This window comes from Vitis riparia, chromosome 19 (assembly GCF_004353265.1).
Source record: "Vitis riparia cultivar Riparia Gloire de Montpellier isolate 1030 chromosome 19, EGFV_Vit.rip_1.0, whole genome shotgun sequence".
Classification (NCBI taxonomy): Eukaryota; Viridiplantae; Streptophyta; class Magnoliopsida; order Vitales; family Vitaceae; genus Vitis; species Vitis riparia.
In genome coordinates this window covers 10,388,895-10,412,346 of record NC_048449.1, presented here as the reverse complement: position 1 = coordinate 10,412,346, position 23,452 = coordinate 10,388,895, and the positions used below count along the sequence as shown (strand labels likewise).

At 34.2% G+C, this 23,452-nt stretch overlaps 2 protein-coding genes and 1 pseudogene across 4 annotated transcripts; 2 read left to right on the top strand and 1 right to left on the bottom strand.

Moving 5' to 3' along the window:
* The first annotated feature begins 1,015 nt into the window (after positions 1-1,015).
* On the top strand, positions 1,016-2,014 carry LOC117908176. The gene is made up of 2 exons (XM_034821829.1): positions 1,016-1,489; positions 1,580-2,014. The coding sequence occupies exons 1-2, from the start codon at positions 1,016-1,018 to the stop codon at positions 2,012-2,014; spliced, it is 909 nt and encodes a 302-aa protein (XP_034677720.1).
* Positions 2,015-8,057: 6,043 nt separating this feature from the next.
* Positions 8,058-9,335, bottom strand: LOC117908175 (annotated as a pseudogene).
* Positions 9,336-12,920: 3,585 nt separating this feature from the next.
* Positions 12,921-20,669, top strand: LOC117909489 (heavy metal-associated isoprenylated plant protein 47-like). 3 transcript variants are annotated; one of them, XM_034823529.1, is made up of 3 exons: positions 12,921-12,957; positions 19,941-20,019; positions 20,151-20,669. In XM_034823529.1, the coding sequence occupies exons 1-3, from the start codon at positions 12,952-12,954 to the stop codon at positions 20,420-20,422; spliced, it is 357 nt and encodes a 118-aa protein (XP_034679420.1). In that variant the 5' UTR covers positions 12,921-12,951; the 3' UTR covers positions 20,423-20,669. The 3 variants fall into 3 exon arrangements, with proteins under 3 accessions (XP_034679420.1, XP_034679421.1, XP_034679419.1); XM_034823530.1 differs by lacking the exon at positions 12,921-12,957 and adding an exon at positions 19,719-19,803 and having other exon boundaries at positions 20,172-20,669; XM_034823528.1 differs by lacking the exon at positions 12,921-12,957 and adding an exon at positions 19,719-19,803.
* The last annotated feature ends 2,783 nt before the right edge of the window (positions 20,670-23,452 follow it).

Genomic DNA, 23,452 nt, shown 5'->3' with positions numbered 1-23,452 from the left:
AATCTCTAGGGGTTTGGTTAGAGGTTACTAGTACTAGCAGTGTTTGGTTCCGTCCACCTTAAAGGAACAATTTGAGGTTAGCCAGCTATTTGAAAAGTCCCACCTAATTGGGCACCATTTGATGTTTGATGACTAGAGTAAATAAATGATTTGAATGTTTTGACTGAATTTGCTATGAAAATGTTTGAATCAGAAATGAAAGTGTATAATTAAAAGTTTTGAATGTATTGGCAAAACTGACTCAAAGGTTTATGAAAATAATTAGTTATGATATCTCCTATTTTGCAAGTGAACTTAAAATATTTGATCCATGGATTGTATTAATGTTCCTTATTGGGCTTTGAGCTCATTCCTATTTGTTGATAATTTTTCAGGTACCCTTAGTTCGGGCGAGGAGTGATGACTAGGTTGGGGAATAGTCATCATTAGGATTTTTCTTAGGATGTTATTTTTGGGCATTGTTAGCTTATAAGTTTATGTTCATTTGGATTATTTGGTTTTTGGAAGCTATTTAGATATTAAACTTTTAAATTTTTTTATGATAGTTTGAAGTTGAAATTTGGAGATTATGAAAATTTTTATTAGCACTTGAATTGTTTGAGTTTTCAATCTATTTGGATAATGGATTTTGGTTTATGGATGCTTAGTTTTAAAGTTAAGTTTTGAAGATTTTAGAATTTTGTTCTGCTACTCTGAATAGGTATTTGGTAATTGGTAACTTCCAATTACAAGATAATTGTTTGGGTTAGGTTACACTTTAAGCCTTTGGGTTTGAGGTGTGAAATGACCGTCACGCCCTTGGAGTGGGTCTTGGGTCGTGACAGAGTGGTATCAGAGCACCAGGTTGTGATCTTGAAGGGAACTTGTTTAGTTTACCTTTAGGAATAGATGAGTGATACATTAGTTTAAGTTTCAACTTCATCTAGTCCGATTCCGTTTATTCCTTACAATTCTGATTTGCTTATTTGGCTTCTTAGTGACTAATTTAGTTATACCTGTTGCTTTATAGGATACCATGCCACCAAGGAGACTTGCATCTTCCCAAAACAGTCAGGCTAATGATGATATACCTCATCCACTTGAGGCTTTGCCCCCTATGAGTATTGAAGGGCTTTATAGATATTTAGGGACTTTGGCTGGCTTGGTTGAGCATCAAGCTAGAGCTACTGGAAGTAATGGTCAAGGACAATCCTCATCTACTAGGGGTAGCTCCTTTGACGATTTTAAGAAGTTGGGTCTCTCTTACTTTTTTGGTACTTCGGATCCAACAGAGGCAAAGGCTTGGATTATGAAGATAGAGAAATTCTTTGATGTCATTGACTGTTCTAAGAAGCAAAAAGCCTCTTATGCAGCATTTATGTTAGATAAAGAGGAAGACCATTGGTGGCGCATGACTAAGAGGATTTTAGAGGATCAGGGGCCTATTGTTTGGAGTCAATTTAGGGTGGCTTTTTATAAGTACTTTCCTGACAGTGTTCGACGACAAAAGGTGGGAGAGTTTGTCCGTTTGGAATAAGGGAATTTGACGATGGCCCAGTATGAGGCTAAGTTTACCGAACTATCACGTTTTGGCCCATAGTTGATTACTACAAAGAAGGAAAAAGCATTAAAGTTTCAGGATGGGCTGAAGCCTTATCTGAAGAATAAGATATCAATTTTGAAGCTTAGTGTTTATTCAGAAGTGGTAGACAAAGCCCTTATTGCAGAGAAGGATAATGAAGAGTTTCACCAATATAGGGAACAAAAAAGGAAGAGGAATAGAAATGATGGTGCTCATGGTAATCAAGCACAGAAAAAGTTTGCTCCAAGTAGAAATCAGAATAAAGGAAAAGAAGCACAAAATTTAGATGGGATTTGTCCTACTGGTGGCAAGAAGCATGGGAATAGGCCATGCTACAGAGAGACAGAAGCTTGCTTTGGTTATGGAAAACAAGGACATATGGTTCGGGATTGTCTAGAGAATAAGAAGTTTGTATTTGGGAAGCCTAAGGAGGAGAATACTGAGGATAGATAGAAGCCCGGAGCTTAAGGGCAGGTATTTGCTATGACTCGTAGAGATGCTCAGGCTACTTCTAATGTAGTGACAGGTACTATTCGAATTCACACCTTATTTGCTAGAGTCTTTATTGATCCTGGTTCAACTCACTCTTTTGTTTTCGTATCTTTTGCTGGTTTGTTAGGTATGTCAATTGATAACATGGACTTTGATTTATTTGTTGCTACTCCTTTGGGAGATTTTGTTGTGGTTAATAAAATACTTAGAGTTTGTTGTGTGATGATTGGGTATAGAGAGATGATAGTTGACTTAGTACTTCTTGACCTCCAGGATTTTGATGTGATTTTGGGGATAGATTGGTTAGCTTCATACCATGCATCTGTTGATTATTTTGGGAAAAGAGTGACGTATAGCATTCCTGGTCAACCTGATTTTAGTTTTGAGGGGAAGCATGTGGACAAACCATTGCGTATGATCTCAGTCTTGCGAGCTAGTTCTTTGCTCAGGAAAGGTTGTCGAGGTTTTTTAGCTTATGTTGTGAATGAGGAAAATGATTTAAAGTTGGAAGACATACCCATTGTAAGGGATTATCCTGATGTCTTTCCAAATGATCTACCTGACTTGCCATCAGAGAGGGACGTGGAGTTCACCATTGATTTGGCACCAAGGACAACTCCTATCTCTAAGGCCTCTTACAGGAACCTATGAAGCTTAAGGAGTTGAAGATTCAACTTCAAGAGTTATTAGATAAGGGCTTCATTAGGCCTAGTGTTTCACCTTGAGGAGCTCCTGTTTTATTTGTAAAGAAGAAGGATGGATCTATGAGACTCTACATTAATTATAGAGAGTTGAATAAGGTGACGGTGAGGAACAAGTATCCCCTTCCTTGGATTGATGATTTGTTTGATCAAATTCAGGGTGCATGTGTGTTCTCTAAGATTGATCTTCGGTCCGATTATCATCAGTTAAGGGTTAGAAGTGAAGATGTACCCAAGACTGCTTTTCGAACTAGATATGGGCATTATGAGTTTTTGGTTATGTCTTTTGGTTTGACTAATGCACTTGTTGCTTTTATGGACTTAATGAATAGGGTATTCAAGCCATATCTAGATCAGTTTGTGGTGGTTTTTATAGATGATATTTTGGTGTACTCAAAGAGTAGGGAAGAGCATAAGCGCCATTTGAGTATTGTATTGCAAACTCTCAGAGATAGGCAATTGTATGCTAAATTAAAGAAGTGTGACTTCTGGTTAGACAAAGTCTCTTTCCTTGGGCATGTGGTGACTAAGGATGGAATCTCTGTTGACCCTGGAAAGGTAGATGTTGTGTCAAATTGGAGAAAACCTAATACCGTGACCGAAATTCGAAGTTTCTTAGGACTAGCTGGTTATTATAGGTTGTTTATTGAGGGGTTCTCTAAAAGCGCCCTACCTCTAACCAGGTTGACTCAGAAAGGGGTTAAGTTTGAGTGGTCTAATGATTGTGAACGTAGTTTCCAAGAGTTAAAGAACAAATTAGAGACAACTCCTATTTTGACTATCCCTTCAAGCTTAGGAGGGTTTGTGGTGTATAGTGATGCCTCTCGTCATGGTTTGGGTTGTGTTCTTATGCAACATGGGAAAGTTGTAGCTTATGCTTCTAGACAGTTAAAGTCTTATGAACAAAATTATCCTACTCATGATTTGGAGTTAGTTGCAGTGGTTTTTGTACTTAAGATCTGAAGACATTTTCTTTTTAGTGAAACTTGTGAGATATTCATAGATCATAAGAGTTTGAAGTATTTATTTTCCCAAAAGGAATTGAACATAAGACAGATGAGGTGGATTTAACTACTTAAAGACTATGACTGCATTATTCAATATCACCCAGGGAAGGCGAATATTGTGGCTAACGCCTTGAGCAGGAAATCTATTGGTTCCTTAGCAGCTATTAGAGGTTGTCAGAGGTAATTATTGGAATATTTGAGGAGTTTACAAGTCCATATAAGAGTTTTGGACTCGGGAACTCTTGTGGCGAACTTGAGAGTGCAGCCAGACTTGGTTGGGATAATTAAGACCCTACAAAAGAATGATATGCAATTAGTGCAGCTTAGAAAGGAAGTTAAGAGGGGTAGTAAGCTTGACTTTGTCTTATCAGATGATGGGATTTTGAGATTTGGGACTAGACTTTGTGTCCCAAATGATGGAGATTTAAGGAGAGAGCTATTGGAGGAAACTCATTGTTCTAAGTTTGCGATCCACCTAGGAGGGACGAAGATGTATAGAGATTTGAAGCAAAATTATTGGGTGGCCAGGTATGAAGCGGGATATTGCAAGATTTGTGGCTCAATGTTTGGTGTGCCAACAGGTGAAAGTTGAGCATCAATGACTAGCAAGATCATTACAACCACTTTCTATTCCTGAATGGAAATGAGAATATATTACCATGGACTTTGTGATAGGGTTGCCAAGAACCTTAGGGAGTAATAATGATATTTGGGTAATTGTGGATCGACTAACAAAGTCTACTCATTTTCTGCCTAAATAGTGTTTTGATACAATGACGGAAAATAAAGTTTCGGGTTATCTTCTGAGATGCCCAAGAATCTCGATTGGTAGCTTCATTAACAAATTTTATGCTTCAAATCATGAATGAAACTATAAATACGAAAACCACTCTATTTTTCATGGCATAAGAGCATTGACCCTCATTTTTATAGAGAAAACGAAAAAACTTCAAGAAATGCCTTTTTTCCAAAAAGAATAATCGTGTCCTTTCAATCTTCTCAGAGAGAGAGTGAGTAAGAGAGAGATTTAAATCCTTTGTTTATTTATTTATAGTGACAACTTCTAGGTAGTTTTAAAACTCCTAAAAACTACTCCCCCATTTCTTTTTATTTTTTAGGTCAAATTGGGTCAGCCCACTTGGGCACCCAAACCCATTTACAACACTCCTATAACATGTTTTATATCACATTGAATTTATTTAATAAAATATTTATTATTTAACAATCTATTACTTATTATAATATGTTTATATATATAAAGGGAAAAAATAAGCATAAAATCTTTAAATATTTTCAACCAAAGCACTCATTCTTTGACCAAATAAGCAATTTGTTTTGGTAATTATATAATGACAATATTATTTTTTGTATATGATTCTTGACTTTGGATTTACATACTTTTATTTGTTGCTTTATTGGTTCTTTTACTAATTAACTCACTACATGATGATTAGGTGTGAAATAATATTTATATAAAAAAAAATTAAAATTTTTATATCAAATAATAAAATAATAGATATGAAAGTAATAAAGAAAAGGGTAAGCATAGAATCTTCTCATATATTCAACCAAACACTTCATTCCATATTTTTCTTCTAGGATTTTGGAAAAAAAATTAGGATAGAAAAGTATAATTTAAAATTCAATATAAATATATTTTCATTTCACAATATCATTACTAAAATATTTTATATCTAAAATTGATATGATGAATATCAATATAGATTGAATGTTTTTTTTCAGGAAAACATTAGAACATTCTTTAAATAAAACATAATTATCTATTCACAAACTCAAGTTTTAAGTTTTCCTTTTCCTTATTAGTTTTATTTTCTTGGTGTGCTATACACCATGTTATATTTCTTGTTTTCTAGGATTTTGGAACAATTAGGATAAAAGACCATAATTTAAAATCCAATATATTATAAATATATTTTCATTTCCTAATATCAAAATAATAAAAATGTCTTCTATCTCAAATTGATATGATAAAAATAAAAGTCGAACAAATACTTTTATTTCAAAAACCCATTAAAAATTTATTTAAATAAAAACGATTAGTTATTTACACAATCAATATTTTAATTTTCCCTTTTCCTTATTAGTTAAATAAAAACTATTAGATCCCTTCTTCATACCAGAAAGAAGATTCTTCTTAGCCAAAATCATCAAGCCCTTCTCACTCATGTGACCAAGCCTGTTGTGCCAAAGCTCAAATGTACTATCATCATCCACTGCATTGATACTGGAATCAATTACCCTTGCCTGCATCAAATACAATGAGGAACTCTTATTTCCTTTTGCTATCACCATAGAACCTCTAGTGAGCTTCCACTGACTATCACGGAAGGTGTTGCAAAACCCTTCATCATCAAGCTTTCCTGTGGAGATTAAATTCATGCGAATATCCGGAATGTGTTTAACATTCTTCAAAGTTAACATAGTACCATTACTAGTCTCCAAACGTACATCTCTCATACCAATGGCTTTAGCTGAACCATCATTACCCATCCTAACACTTCCAAAATCACCGGATGTGTAGGATGTAAAGAAATCCTTCCGAGGTGTAGCATGGATGGAGGCACCACTGTCAATCACCCAACTGGTTTCCTGGCAAGCAAAATTAACAACATCACTATCATAAACAATAAGGAAATCTGAAGTGGTAGTGACAACTTGATCATCTTCACCACCATTGTCATTCTTCTTTTCCTTCACTTTCCCTTGTTTCATATCTCTCTTCAATTAGCAACAATATTTTTTTATATGCCCTTTCAAATGGCAGTAGTGACACTCAACATTGGCAAACTTGTTAGTCTTGCTTTTGCTTCTATCTCTGTTCTTCGGACCTCTACTCTTACTCCTCCCCCTCTTCTCAGTAACTAGGACATTTGACTGTGAAGAAGAGCCCTGTGACTTTCTTCTCATTTCTTCATTTAGAACACAACTCTTAACCAAGTCCATATTCATAATACCATTTGGGGCTGAGTTAGACAAAGAAGTTCTAAACGTCTCCCACGAGTCCGATAATGTACCAAGAAGCCACAATCCTTGCACCTCTTCCTCAAACTTGATATTCATTCCAGCCAACTAATTAATAATACCTTGAAATGTATTCAAATGATCTGTCATAGGAGTTCCATCTTGATACTTCAAACTCATCATCTTCTTGATTAGAAACAATTTATTATTGCCAGTCTTTCGAGCATATAACTGTTCGAGCTTATTCCATAGACTCCTTGCATGTTTCTCTTCACTAACATGATTGAGAACATTATCATCTACCCACTGTCTGATATAACCGCAAACTTGTCGATGAAGTAAATTCCATTCTGCATCAGTTTTATTTTCTGGCCTTTCAAAAGCAAACACGGGCAAATAATAATCCTTCACATACAATAAGTCTTCCATTTTTCCTTTTCAAACATGATAATTGGAACCATTCAGAGTGATCATTCTACTTGTATTGCTTTCCATTGTTCTACACAAGGCACAAATTATCTTGAACCAATGCTCTGATACCACTTTGATGGGATAAACGCAAACAATGCACAACCAGATTTTATCCCCTCTTGTGAGAACCTAATAGGAATTAATTTAATAGAGTAACAACAATTCACCCAATGCAACAAGAATATGAACACCAACAATTTTTAGCGTGGAAAACCTTCCCAAATGTGAGAAGTAAAAACCACGGGACCCTTAGGCCACTTAAACCCTCCACTAATATAATTAATGGGTTACAAAATTCTCTCTAGATGAAACTAGAGATTTACATCAGTCATATCTCAAGACAATTAGTCTTGGCAAATACAAAACAACTTGCATAAAACAATGGAGAGATCTCACCAAAACAGAGTCACTGTTCTCGGACACAAATCACCACTATTCCAAACTCCAAATCCAATCTCCACCGTTCAAAATGAAGATCAATGAGTTAAGAATGTGCTAACCAAAAATCATCTCGATCAAACCACGGATTAATCTCGATCAAAGCTGAAGATCAGAACTGCCCGGGTGAGAAGAAATTCAACAACAAAGATGCACTGTTCACGGACTCAAACAACAATCTTCCGGAACTCCAAATCCGATCTTCACCGTTCAGATTAGAGATCAATGAGTTGAAAATCTCTCCTTCAAATTTTAGGTCGATCGAACCACACACGAAGCGGGATCGGCCGTTTGATGAAATCTGGACAGTAAAGAGAAGAAAAGAAATCAGCGTTTTTCTTCTCTCTAACTTCAAAAATTCAGTGGCTCTTTTTCTTTTTCTCTCTAACTTTCTCTTCCTTTTTCTTCTTACTCTCCTCCTAGGGCTGCAAAGATGAAGAAGAAGAAGAGAAAACGGTTTCTTCTTCCCTTTTATACATTAAGGCCTAAGAAGCCTTAAATGTTTGAGCTTTGGGCTTTCCTCCACAAGAAGGAAATAACCCAACCCAACAAGATGAATATAGAGTGTTCAGCTTCCATTGCCTGAAACATTGCCTGTGTAGCAAGGACCTGAAACGCTGACCTGAAGACCCGATGCAGAAACTTCCGCTTCACATAATTTGTATAATTCCCACTCACTTTCTGAGGAATAAAAGAGGTCCCTAGCAGCAGAGCTACACAATGCGAACAGATTATTCAACCCATCATCAAAATTCAAACACTATGATGAAGCCCTCCTGTCTACAAGGACTAACTATAGACGACTTTCGTTTCCGTTCCAGAAGTACCAAGAAATGCGACCTGATGGCCGAATCACGACTGAGAAGCGCGCCATGCTGAGAAGCCCCTCCACATTGGCGTCTTGCTATTATCCATTGTTGCAAAAGGTAGCATTGTGTAGCAACTGAAAGTCTTGCAAGGGGTTCAGAGTCCCGAATCCTTTAAAAAGGAGTCTTACCAAAGAGTAGCTCATATTAAAAAATTCCAAAGGTCCACCAGTCTGCTGCACTGCCATGACCTTCACCCTTGATGATTTCAGGTGCATATATACTCGTGCGCCTTCACAAATGACATCGGGTGAGCCCCAGTTGGCTCTGCAATGAGCTCTGGCAATGGGCTCACTTAGTTTCCAATTTCATTCTTGGGTTTCCGGACCTTTTTGGATTTAGTTGAAAATAGGCGAGGGGAAAAACATCCTGTTGGGGCCACATAGGATGACTGAATCTAAGAAGGTTCAATGCATGTAGGTCGGACACCATATACTGGATCCTTTCGTAAGGATTTGGTGCCAAAAGAAGGGGACTTGACCAGTGTCGGGCTGACAGCGTGCCGGAGAGAGAGGTCAAAATCAAAAAGCATAATGTGCCCATCTTCCCTCACAAGGACAGTCTCTGGTTCCAGGCCACGATAAACAATCCCGAGCATGTGAAGGCATTTAAAAGCAAGAAGAACCTCTGCTACATAGAACTTTACAACTTGCTCAGAAAAATGCTTCCCAGGTTGCCTCTGCCTAAGTGTGTGTAAATCACCTCCTGGGCAGAACTCCATCATCAAACAAGAGAATATTTCGGTCTCAAAATGGGTGTATAAGGTTGGAGTGTGTGGCAAGGAGAATGGGGAAGAGGTACTGGTAACACGGAGGGATCAAAGTTGAATGGTGTCGGGTGAGTGGTCCAGGTGATTGGGTTTTTGGTTAGTACAAAGGATGAGAAGAGGAATAAAACATGAGTGATATTTTGCATGGGATTTACGTTCATGGAAAATGAAAGGAAAGAGACTGGAAGTGGGTTGGGAGTGAGTATTATTGGTGGAACGGGTGGTGGGAAGAAGCGGGTATGATAGATAAGGAAAATGGAAAAATGGTGAGTATGAACGGTAGTGGGTATGGTGGGTATGAATGAGGATGTGAGGAAATGAGAATGATCATGAGCATGGAGTGGGTTAGAGTAAAATCACAGGTAGTGGAAGAAATGGGTATGAAAGAAATATGAAGGCAAGGATGGTTTGGTGAGTGGTATGGTATGATGGGGTCGTCATTGTTATGATGGAATCTGGACTGTTCATCCTTGATGACTGAGGAATCTATCTCATTTCCTTCATTAATCATTGCCCTGTATGCAACATCTGCAACACATGAGGACTGAGCTCCCCAAAACCCGCTCCCTTATATTGTTCCATCACGTGGGTGTCATACAGATGCGGCAATCTTTGAAAAGGATTTATTGCAATTAAGATGTTTCCAGTGTACGTATAAATCTCATTAAGTTCATATCTTGCGGCCAAGTTTTGCTGAACCCCAGGTTCATGCAAATATGAAAGCTTTGTCAAGTAATCTACACCTCCAGGTGGAGATCCAGTATTCTTTGGAACACCTTAGACATATTCGCAACAACTGTTTTTCCTTTTGTGGTATGAACATGAACCTCAAGACCATTGATCCTAGAAACTTCACCATCAATCCATGCATCCACTGGATCTTCAACCCATACATGAGAACCTACAACTATATTAACCGATGCAGTCATGGATTCCAACAAACCGATCCCGATCTTCAACTCATCCAAAGACAGCAACAGATGAGCAGATTACACCCCACCTAAACTCCCTCTATCAGTTTGAAAACACCAAGCCCAAAAACAAGAACTCGACTCAGCTTCTTTCCTTCTCTCCTTAGGATTCGGAGGCGTCCCTCTTTCTCTAGAATTGTGGATTCGAGGACGAGTCTCTCTCTAGGCTTCTCTAGTCAGCTAGCAGTGGTGGGGGCAGTCGTGGTCTCCACACGCAAACACAAAACACAAACGCTGGTCTCTTCAGAGTCTTTCTCTCTTTAGCTTCTCTCTAAAACTCCATAAGCTGTCTCAACTTGGCTCACCAGACTTTTTATCCTTTCATAATGCGAAGTCAGGGGAATCTCATTTCCTTGAATTAAAGGCAGCATGTTCGCCAATTTCTTGGCCATACGTCACGGAGTACCTTCTATACCCAGAATTCTGACATTTGAGAAGGAAGCGTTCTATCATCAATCTGGAGAGGTTCCTCTTTCAACATCTGATCGGAGTGGAGATGACATTGGAATGGATTTCTTCACTGGACTATGTTAATTTCATCTTCTCCATCAAGATAAGCAACATCACATCCTGTTAAGAACTGATCTTCTTCATGCCATACTTGCTGGATAACCTTCAACTCACCTAACATACAAACATGACAATATCTCCCAAAACTCTGACGTTGAGTCTTCTCAGATACAGCCTCATTCAAACAATTAACCCAAAACATGGTATCTAATCACCCAAGAAGAACCAGAAACAGAGGACACCATGAAGTAAAACAGAGCATGCATAAGGGAGGATAATACCATTAAACCCAACTCCATTTCATGAAAATAAAAAAGCTAAGAAAAAAACCTGGTGGGAAAGTTTGAATGGTCTCAAAATGCAAACAGATAACACAATCATCATACAACTCATGGGGGAAGAAACAGAGATCAGGCAAACAGAAATGAAAAACAAGCTTAACATCTTAGGTAGTAAAAAAAAACAAGCATTCAAACCTCAGCAATGAGTAAAGTATGATTGTAAAAGTGAAAAACCTAAAGCGGGAGATGATCAAACCTGAATGTCACCCTTTTAGCAAAATCACTTGGTTCCCAGCGAGCTGCAAACTCTCACCTCTCTTCTTGTTTTCCCTCTCAGCTATCTCCAGGAAACCAGTCTGCTTCTTCCCTCTCTAACCTCTAGCTTGTCCTTCCAGAAAGAATCTCCCCTCCCCGTCTGGCTCTCTTGCGGCCAAGAAAGAAACTCACCCTCAAAATATCTCCAGAGCAACACGTCCCAAAACGCACCTATCTCCTCCTCGTCTCAACTTGCCCCTCAAGAAAGAATCTTCTGCCGAAAATATCTCCTGCCCAGCACCCGTCTCCAAACGCACCTCCTCCTCTCTGCCAGAATATCCTCTCTCTCCTCCATTCCTCCTCTGCAGCAACGAAAACACCACCTCCCAAATAACGGCCTACAGGTTTTTCCAGAATCTCTTTTACAGGTGTCCATGTCCAATTCTGATTGGTCCCTTAACTCCACTACCTGATTCCCTACCAGCCACCAAGGAGGCGCGACATGTGGCTTGCTGAGAGCCCTCCACAAAGAATGGACTGCAGAAAATAAAATGAAAACAAGCCCATATGGGGTCTACACATAATCTTAACATGACTCTCATCTTATTAATGCTTAATGTTTAATAAAAATAAAATATTAAATAAATAAATAACTTAATATTTATATATGTATATAAAATTAAGTTAAATTAATTTCTATTTAGATTTAAGTAAAAAAAAAAAAACAGTGCTTTCTAGTAGGCTCTATAGTAAAGTACAACATTTGGAGATTCATATGTTGATTGGTTCTCTGTTGCCATTCCTCAGTTGAAATGCAGCTGTGCTCCGTTGTGCTCTACATGAAAATGCGCATCTAGAGATTTAAGAAATTACTAGTAAGATGTGAAACTCTTTTGGAGACATCAAAAGGTTTGCTAAGGTTTTTGTTGGTTCTTGAAAGTATTAAAGGAATTAAGAAAAAAATATTAAAGGAAATGATTTTTTCATCTTTTATTATCAAATTAAAAATTAAAAAAAAAATTAAATAAAACTAAAATTAGTTAAATTTATATATTTTCAAAATATTTTTTTATGTGGGAAAATTAAAATAAATGAAATAAATTTAAAATAATATATAAAAATAATTTATCAACTTTAAATCTATTTTTTTACTTTACTTATTCTTTTCTTTAAATTTTCCGAAAATCAAAAGAGAATCCACTCTACAAATGTAGAAGATGGATTGCAGAAATATGCAAAAGATTTTGGTAGTTAAAGAAGTTCAATTAATTTAGGTTCTGGTAAGTTTGATTTTCTTGATAAAAGTCATTGGCCATTGAGTTTTCATGAATTGCAAGCTGGCGCCGAATAAATCAAGAACATACCAATAATAGGCTTAAAAATTCCTTGCACATGCTGCATGCTGGATTAATATTTGACTTGGTCTATAGAACCGCAGCGTTGACATGGTTAAATACAATTCATCTAATCTCAGTAGTTATTATTGTATAGATCTGGTTGTATTCGAAGTCAAACAGAAGAATTTTGCCCTGAACCTTTCATATTTAGGAAGTCGGTCTCTTCCCCTTCTTCATCATTGCCAATTGAGTTGATAGAGATTCGGTCAGAGACTCAAAAAGGCTGCCTTGTGTTCGCCTAGTGAAAAACATGAAGGTGAGCCTTTTGATCTGGAACTCCATTGATGCTTTTTGTTTATTGTGTAGCTTAAGCTGTTCTAGCTGGATCCAAAAAGAAGCATATGAAATTATAGCTATAACAGATTTGGATATGTTCCTTGCATGATGGTGCAGCAGAGGATAATTGTCAAAGTGCAAATGAGAATAGGCAATAAAAAATAAAAAAAAAGAATATATAGATTTATGTGAAAAACCCTAGACGAAAAACATTATAGGAAGAGGAGAAGATGATCCACTATGTTAAATATTGGTACAAGAGGGGAGAGTTTAGGGCGACTATGATAAAAGCATAATTATCATAACCTTAAGACTATATATCATCACACATATACACATGTATATACTGCAAGGGCAAGCCCCTACATAGGCCCGACCCTTTGCTACCACCACAAACCCCCCAAAAAGTCTCATAATTTTAGTTTCATCATATATATAGCACCGCGAGCTTTTCAGGTTAGACGAAAAAGAATCTAAGTCACAAAACTATAACCATTTGTTTGTCTCATATTTCTATATTATTGTTTGCAATTATTTGTTAATATTTTCAAATTTAATGTTGATGTTCTTCATACATATCAAGATCGATTCCATTTCATCATCCCTAATTTTGAATCATCTTAAAGTTCTAAGACTATTCTCTACTTTTCCTTTCTTTGTCAAAAATAAGAATCTTTTAACTACTAAAATTAAATAGTAAATTTGTGTCATGTAGAGCTTGTTTGGTCTTGTGGTTTAAAAATAATTTTCAATTTTTAAAAACAAAAGAAAAACATAAGTCAATCCGTTTTTTCTAGAAGCACCTCACCTTAAGTGTCTTTTTCTAGAGCCTGTTTGGTCTTGTTTCTCTCTTTGGATGTTCCGAGTAACGGAGATTGCAATTCTCTTAACAAAGGTCTGAATTCATTAAGAAAGCAAACTAGCAAATTAATTAGTCAGGCCAACATCATAAGTATCCTAAATCCATCTCCATTTATTAGACTGATGAACACCCAATATCAAATCATTTTTTATAATGCTGTCTCATTTTTTCATTAAAAGGAAGGCTAGAACCTCCATCTAATTGCTAAGAGCTCCAAGACAACTGTTGATGCCTTTGTTGCAATATTCTGCATAAATGAGCTAGGGCTAACTACATCTGCAAATGGCCCTTTTTTTTGGGTAATTAACATTATAAATTGTATTAGTTCTGAGGCTCTATGTTAATCGATGGTGGTTAATTGCTAGATTTTCAACTTCACAAATGATAAAGGACAATAAACTAACAGTGATTTTTGGAAGACTAGCATCAAAGTCTGCGGATAGCCCAAGTGCACCAGTAGCCGCCTGCTGCCGCTCCATTAAGTAAATCTTAGGATATTCCGGATTCCCTCCAAAGTCAGCTACTAAGGGGCACAAGGATCAACCTGCAATATAATTAGGACACTGTTGGAGAGAAGCACGTGCTTTCGTGGCGCACGATAAACAGTTGACTAGGTTAATACAGCATATTAGAAGGATCTCATTTGAATTCTTAAATGCAATTCCAAAATTCTACAGTTTAAATACCGTGTGAAAAGAAGAAATTTTGTAGGTCAATTCCGAACACAGCGTTTAGACCTTTAATTTTTAACTACAATTAATTAGGTCAGCTATCAGCCATGTGCACGGAGTCTTTTAAACCCACGATAGTGTGATGGCAACTTCTGGGAGAAAAGTCCATTCGTTTTTCAGTTTTGAAATTCAATACGAATCTAACTTTGCTGCAACGCAAGCACAGATATGCAAGAAGTCGTCATTAGAAGCCACCCTGTCCCATGTGAGAATAAATAAATTTTTCAGAGGTACAGAAAACAAACACCATTCATCGTACGAATGTCTCTGGGTCTGGTCCCAAATTTTGGAGAATTGTTATGAAATAATAGCTCACAAAAAGGCAAGGATAAAGACTATTATACTCACTACTGGACTTTACAGTTGTACATAATAAAGAAGCCCACTAATGAACAACACAAGAAATTGCACCCAAAAATGCATGTAATCAAATAACCCAAAGAGGCAATTAAAAAAGATAAAAAAGAAAAAGAAAAAGAAAAAGAAACAAGGAAAAGGAAACCATCTTAGAAAGAAAAAAAAAAAAAAGACATGAAACAAACCCTACAACAAACAATTATCACAAATAAATAAGTTTGATACAAACGGAGTATTTGGTAAAATTTAATACTTACTACTTAATAATTTAAGTTGTTAACCTAAAACTTATTACTTAATTCTTACTTTAAGTATTAAGGTTGTTCGATAAAATTTACTTAAAACTTATTTTAAATCATCAAAGTAACATATTTATCCTAATAAATTAGAATTAAGACAAAAGAGATTGAGTAACAGTAGCAGTCATGGAATAGCAAAGGAAATCATAGAGGTAATTAGGGTAAATGTGAGTAAAAATGTGAAATGAAGATGTGAACTTGTTACTTAAAGTTATTTTTTACTTTAAGTCATACCATTAAGTTATTTTACCAAACATATTTAATTTATTTAAGAATTTAAATTAAGTTATTAACTCACTTTAATTTATTAAGTTGATATACCAAACACTCACAAACAACACTCCAAAAATATGGATAACTATGACTATGATGAGTTTTGCTTGTCCAGGTCAGTGTTGGTCTACGTCTACCTATTCATTTGTGGTCCAAAAAATATCCAAAATATAGAAAATTAGTTGAATATTAATATTGATCAAAGAACCTATAAAAGAAAAAAATAATTGGACCATAAAAATGAGGACTACTTATTCAATCCTCCCATAGGCAGTTTTTTCAACTAAGGTCTGAACTTGAAATTGTTAAAAGAGTGAATTAAATTTTAAAAAGTTAGAATTTTTGAGTTATGCTTGCTCTTGATTCATGGATTCACAACGAGTGGGATCTTTTATTAATAATCTATCATACTTCAATGATAACTATTGGGAAGTGCCCCAAACTCTTAATTAGTAAAAAATCCTTTTTATAAATAATATTATATATATATAATATTATTTTTAAGAACGTGTTTAATTTCTAGAATTGGGTAAATGGTTTGCTTTTCAATTAATATTTATGAATATATATATATATATATGCACATAGCTCCCACCTAAAACATAAAGAGATAAAAAAAAAAAAAATTCATCAATTGAAAGGTTGATTTTAAAGGTAAAATTGAGAAAGTATGTTTTTTTTAAAAAAAAAAATATTGAAAATGTATGCTAGTTATTTAACATTTTCTAACATGCATATTTTAAAATAATCTTTTTCTCTCCATGTAATAATAAAATGATTTTTTAATTTAAAAAAAAAACATAGTTTTAAATTACACTAAAAAGTTGTAGCTTTAATTTAAATTCAAAAACTAAAATATGAAACTATGTTCTTTTTTTCTCTTTATATTCAAACATAAGCCATTTTTTATAATATGGTTTCGAATGTAGGTTTTTTGTTTTTAAAGAGTCAAAGATATTTTATATGATCTAATCATTGGTTGTTTTATCTCACATAATGGGTGTTAAAAATATTTTATTGCACTGAGATTTGGAAAAAGAAGCACAAGTGTGTTCTTTCCAAATTAATTAATTTATTTATTTCTGGACTCAAGATTGCCGAAATATCATGTATCCACGTACCTCAACACGATATATAGGAGAGAAGGAATTTCGCCGATATTTTGTTGTGCGGTCAAAGTAAAAACCGTGCTGAATTTTTTTGCCCACGAGGGGGCTCGAACCCAGACAAAAGATTCAACACACAGCTAGGCCAACCACGCCGGGGTCGATCTACGGTGTACACCAGAAATCAAAATGAGGTGGACCCCCAAATCAAACCATAGTACAAGCAATTTTCTCGGGAAAATGAAAATCAGCGAGAAAGTTAGGGTTTCGGGGATGAAAAATTATCTAGGGTTGAAATATAGAAACATGGGGGGTTTGATGTTAGGGAGAGTATGTATTTGTCTGACACAGAATTATTGGTGAAGAGACCCTATTAGCCGTACGTGATGACGTGTTGTAAATGCACTGACTCGCTGTTATAGTCAGACACGTGTCCAACATTAGGCCTTTGCCACTTGGGCTTCACCAACCTTCCTGCCATACATTACAACTCCACTTGTCGGCTTCACTCGTTCTAAAGCTGCCCGCTCCTTAATATTTTCATTTTTTTTTTTTTTTACTATTTTTAAGCATATTTTTTATTTTTATAAATTTTGCCTAAATTATAATCTATGTAATCATTTTTATTTTTTTAATTTCACCTTTTTTTTAATTAGAATTACAAAGACATGTTTTATAAATTTATGATAAATAAAAAAAAATCTAATTCATATTTTTAGTATGATTTTACTTCGAAACGCTTTTAGTAAAAATGTTTTTTTTTTAAAATATTTTTAGTAAAAATGTTTTTTTTAAAAACATTTATAGGGCTTAATTTGCCTTTTGTTACATATACCGCACCTAACATATATATATACTAAAACTCATCATATAAATATAATATTAAAATAAAATTTTAATGAATAAATTAATTATAATTATTTTATAATTAAATGAAAGAATTTTATTTAATTGATTACTAAAAATATAAAAATTATCATGATAATTTTTTCATAGCATTGTTAATATCATTAATATATTAATTAAATATTAAAAATTATATATATATTAAATGAATTATAATTTTAATATTAAATATATTTTTTAATTAGACATATTATAATAAAATAATCCAAAGTGAAAATCAGTTTTTGAAAATTATTTTATAATATTTAGTAAAATAAAAGTTTGCAAAGCTGGATGACATTGATTTAGCTTTCACCACTATTGTAGAGTCCAACCCGCCAATGTCACTATCATATATTATTATTATATCTCAAATAATTTAGGAAATGTGAAAGCTTTATAGACCTTCATTCATCAGTCATTCTTAATCAATTCTGTCCTGGGAGAGAGGACCAAATAATTGAGCCCTGACGACATTAGGCTAAATGCTTAAGTCATTGCAAAATTTCGATCGTATGTCACTGTGTCTCCTCTTTTGACCTGGGTGTTCGTCACTCATGCACTCACTTGCCTTTCCCATTTTTGACAAGACTACGCTATTTTGAACAAATAATTCTTAAATTAGTGTAATAAAAAAAAAAAAATTCAAATCTATCGTAACTTTTACTAAGTAAGAAAAAGAAAAATAAAATTCGTTATTTTCCTTTAAAAGCATCGATTTCTAAAATTCTTTTAAGAAAAATTTATAGGCTAAAAAACATGCATGTTATTGATACATAAATTAGTAAATAAAAAACATGCATGTCTTTGTAAAATTCATATTGATATATAAACGCTTTTATATTCAAAACGCTTTAAAATTCTTTTGATAAATATGTCTTTTATTGACATGCATGTCTTCAGTTCTTTTATATATGTTATTGATACATACTAATTGTACAATATTATTCCATGGAGTGAGAGTTTTTAGGTTAAAAAGAAATTGAAATAATTTTTGACCTAAAATTAAAAATACTTGCATAGATTATTTCTAATTTGTAATAATTGAAATTGTATATAAGAGTTGATTGCAAATTAACATAGTTAACTTTCGTGGCGCACGATAAACAGTTGACTAGGTTAATATAGCATATTAGAAGGATCTCATTTGAATTCTTAAATGCAATTCCAAAGTTCTACAGTTTAAATACCGTGTGAAAAGAAGAAATTTTTAACTACAATTAATTAAAATCATGAAAAGAAGAGTAGCCTTGTCAACATACAACTAATAAAAGAGAAGATTAATATGATGCTTGTTTTTTTAGTTTAATACCGAATACAATTTGCTTTCAGAATGTTTTAAATGTTTGTTTTTAATTTTTCTTTTACTTATTACTTATTTTTTTTAAAAAAATTGACTGAAGAAAAAATGTAAAACTTGGTTATCTTTGGGTTTTGAAAGTATCAAAGAAATTAAGAAAAAAAAATTAAAGTAAAATGATTTTCTCATATTTTGTTTTATTATGAAAAATAGGAAAGAAGATCGAATATAATTAAAATTAGTTAAAATTTTATATATTTTCAAATTATTTATTCTTTATATAGAAAAATTAAAATAAATTAAATAAGTTTTGAGTAACATATAAAAATAATTTATTAACTTTAAATTTATTTTTTATTTTCATTCATTTTTTTCTTATTTATTTATTTATTTATTTTCTTTCTCTTACATTTTTCTCTTAAATTTTCTATAAATCAAACATAGCCCAAGACAATTTGCTGCATAAATGTACAATATGATTTGCAGAAATATACAGTTGTTAAAGAAATTCAATGAAGAGTACGTTTGGTATTTTGATTTTAGAAAATGTTTTCAACATTTCTAAGATTTAAATGATAAAAAATTTTAAGTGTTAAAAAACTTAAAAAAAGTCACCGGCTCTAATTTTGCTTCTTGTAAGTTTGATTTTCTTGATAAAAGTCACTGGTGGGTATTGAATTTTCATGAATTGCAAGCTGGCGGGGACTAAATTAATCAGGTAAGAACATACCACAAAACAGCCTTGAAAATTACTTGCACATGCTGGATGAATATTGCCTTGGTCTATAGAACTGCAGTGTTGAGATGGTCAGATTCACTGTCTAAATCTCAAAAGTTAGTATGAATAGATCTGGCTGTATTCGAAGTTAAACAGAAGAAGTTTACCCTGAAACTCTCATATATATAAGGGGAAGTCAGTCTTCCCCTTCGGCATCATTGCCAATTAAGTTCACAGAGATTCAGTCAGAGATTCAAAAAAGTTGCCTTGTGTTCGCCTAGTGCAAAACATGAAGGTGAGCCTTTTGATCTGGAACTCCATTGATGCTTTTTGTTTATTGTGTAGCTTAATCTGTTCTAGCTGGATCCAAAAAGAAGCATATGAAATTATAGCTATAACAGATTTGGATATGTTCCTTGTGTGATGGTGTAGCAAAAGATAATTGTGAAAGTGCAAATGAACTGTGACAAATGCAGAACCAAAGCCATGAAGATTGCTGCAGTTGAAGAAGGTATGATACACATTTCAACACTATTTTTCTTTCCACAAGAAGTTCACAGAAAGTATAAAGCCTTGTTATTTCAAATCATTTATTCATAGTCCTAGTCGATCCATTTTTGGGCTTTTGTGATTATGTGACAGGTGTGATCTCTGTGGCCATAGAAGGAGCTGAAAAGGATCGGGTTGTGGTGATTGGAGACGGAGTTGATTCAGCTAGCTTGACCTGCTGTCTGAGGAAGAAGCTTGGGTATGCGACTCTTGTAAGCGTGGAAGAAGTAAAGGAAAAGGGCGGTGATGAAAAGCCAAAGCCAAAGCCAGATCCGAAGCCAGATCCGAAGAATTGTTGTCAAAGCCAACAGGTTTTTATTGCTAGCATGGGCTATGCAGATGAACCTAATTGCTCCATCATGTGAGGTTTAGCATGGATCATGCCCCGCCTATTAATAAGTTGTACCTTTCTTGTTCTTCAATTAGACCTTGTTTCTTTCTTTGGATGTTCCGAGTAACGGAGATTGCAATTCTCTTAACAAGGGTCTGAATTCATTAAGAAAGCAAACTAGCAAATTAATTAGTCAGGCCAACATCATAAGTATCCTAAATCCATCTCCATTTATTAGACTGATGAACACCCAATATCAAATCATTATTAATTCTACACTATTCCATATGGGGTTGAATTGATTTTTGATAATGCTGTCTCATTTTTTCATTAAAAGGAAGGCTAGAACCTCCATCTTATTGCTAAGAGCTCCAAGACAACTGTTGATGCCTTTGTTGCAATATTCTGCATAAATGAGCTAGGGCTAACTACATCTGCAAATGGCCCTTTTTTTTGGGTAATTAACATTATAAATTGTATTAGTTCTGAGGCTCTATGTTAATCGATGGTGGTTAATTGCTAGATTTTCAACTTCACAAATTATAAAGGACAATAAACTAACAGTGATTTTTGGAAGACTAGCATCAAAGTCTGCGGATAGCCCAAGTGCACCAGTAGCCGCCTGCTGCCGCTCCATTAAGTAAATCTTAGGATATTCCGGATTCCCTCCAAAGTCAGCTACTAAGGGGCACAAGGATCAACCTGCCATATAATTAGGACACTGTTGGAGAGAAGCACGTGCTTTCGTGGCGCACGATAAACAGTTGACTAGGTTAATATAGCATATTAGAAGGATCTCATTTGAATTCTTAAATGCAATTCCAAAGTTCTACAGTTTAAATACCGTGTGAAAAGAAGAAATTTTTAACTACAATTAATTAGGTCGTAGCTATCAGCCATGTGCATGGAGTCTTTTAAACCCACGATAGTGTGATGGCAGCTTCTGGGAGAAAAGTCCATTCGTTTTTCAGTTTTGAAATTCAATACGAATCTGTCTTTGCTGCAACGCAAGCACAGTGATACATGCAAGAAGTCGTCATCAGAAGCCACCCTTCCCATGTGAGAATAAATAAATTTTTCGAAGGTACAGAAAACAAACACCATACATCGTACGGAATATCTCTGGGTCTGGTCCCAAATTTTGGAGAATTGTTCTGAAATAATAGCTCACAAAAAGGCAAGGATAAAGACTACTATACTCACTACTGGACTTTACAGTTGTACATAATAAAGAAGCCCACTAATGAACAACACAAGAAATTGCACCCAAAAATGCATGTAATCAAATAACCCAAAGAGGCAATTAAAAAAGATAAAAAAGAAAAAGAAAAAGAAAAAGAAACAAGGAAAAGGAAACCATCTTAGAAAGAAAAAAAAAAAAGACATGAAACAAACCCTACAACAAACAATTGTCATAAATAAATAAGTTTGATACAAATGAGGTATTTGATAAAACTTAATACTTACTACTTAATAATTTAAGTTGTTAACCTAAAACTTATTATTTAATTCTTACTTTAAGTATTAAAGTTGTTCAATAAAATTCACTTAAAACTTATTTTAAATCATCAAAGTAACATATTTATCCTAATAATTTAGAATTAAGACAAAAGAGATTGAGTAACAGTGGAAGTCGTGGAATAGCAAAGGAAATCATAGAGATAATTAGGGTAAATGTGAGTAAAAATATGAAATGAAGATGTAAACTTATTATTTAAAGTTATTTTTTATTTTAAGTCATACCATTAAGTTATTTTACCAAACATACTTAATTTATTTAATGATTTAAATTAAATTATTAACTCACTTTAATTTATTAAGTTGATATACCAAACACTCACAAACAACACTCCAAAAATATGGATAACTATGACTATGATGAGTTTTGCTTGTCCAGGTCAGTGTTGGTCTACGTCTACCTATTCATTTGTGGTCCAAAAATATCCAAAATATAGAAAATTAGTTGAATATTAATATTGATCAAAGAACCTATAAAAGAAAAAAATAATTGGACCATAAAAATGAGGACTACTTATTCAATCCTCCATAGGCAGTTTTTTCAACTAAGGTCTGAACTTGAAATTGTTAAAAGAGTGAATTAAATTTTAAAAAGTTAGAATTTTTGAGTTATGCTTGCTCTTGATTCATGGATTCACAACGAGTGGGATCTTTTATTAATAATCTATCATACTTTAATGATAACTATTGGGAAGTGTCCCAAACTCTTAATTAGTTATTTAACATTTTCTAAGATGCATATTTTAAAATAATCTTTTTCTTTCCATGTAATAATAAAATGATTTTTTAATTAAAAAAAGTAGTTTTAAATTACACTAAAAAGTTGTAGCTTTCATTTAAATTCAAAAACTAAAATATGAAACTATGTTCTTTTTTTCTCTTTATATTCAAACATAAGCCATTTTTTATAATATGGTTTCAAATGTAGGTTTTTTGTTTTTAAAGAGTCAAAGATATTTTATATGATCTAATCATTGGTTGTTTTATCTCACATAATGGGTGTTAAAAATATTTTATTGCACTGAGATTTGGAAAAAGAAGCACAAGTGTGTTCTTTCCAAATTAACTAATTAATTTATTTCTGGACTCAAGATTGCCGAAATATCATGTATCGACGTACCTCAACACGATATATAGGAGAGAAGGAATTTCGCCGATATTTTGTTGTGCGGTCAAAGTAAAAACCGTGCTGAATTTTTTTGCCCATGAGGGGGCTCGAACCCAGCCAAAAGATTCAACACACAGCTAGGCCAACCACGCCGGGGTCGATCTACGGTGTACACCAGAAATCAAAATGAGGTGGACCCCCAAATCAAACCATAGTACAAGCAATTTTCTCGGGAAAATGAAAATCAGCGAGAAAGTTAGGGTTTCGGGAATGAAAAATTATCTAGGGTTGAAATATAGAAACATGGGGGGTTTGATGTTAGGGAGAGTATGTATTTGTCTGACACAGAATTATTGGTGAAGAGACCCTATTAGCCGTACGTGAGACGTGTTGTAAATGCACTGACTCGCTGTTATAGTCAGACACGTGTCCAACATT

Bases quoted from the DNA above. Each gene is read 5' to 3' on its own strand.
- LOC117908176 (XM_034821829.1), top strand. From the start codon at position 1,016: ATGCCACCAAGGAGACTTGCATCTTCCCAAAACAGTCAGGCTAATGAT. The intron at 1,490-1,579 runs GTGGGAGAGTTT...TTTGGCCCATAG, and splicing joins ACAGTGTTCGACGACAAAAG to TTGATTACTACAAAGAAGGA.
- LOC117909489 (XM_034823529.1), top strand. The intron at 20,020-20,150 runs GTATGATACACA...ATTATGTGACAG, and splicing joins GATTGCTGCAGTTGAAGAAG to GTGTGATCTCTGTGGCCATA.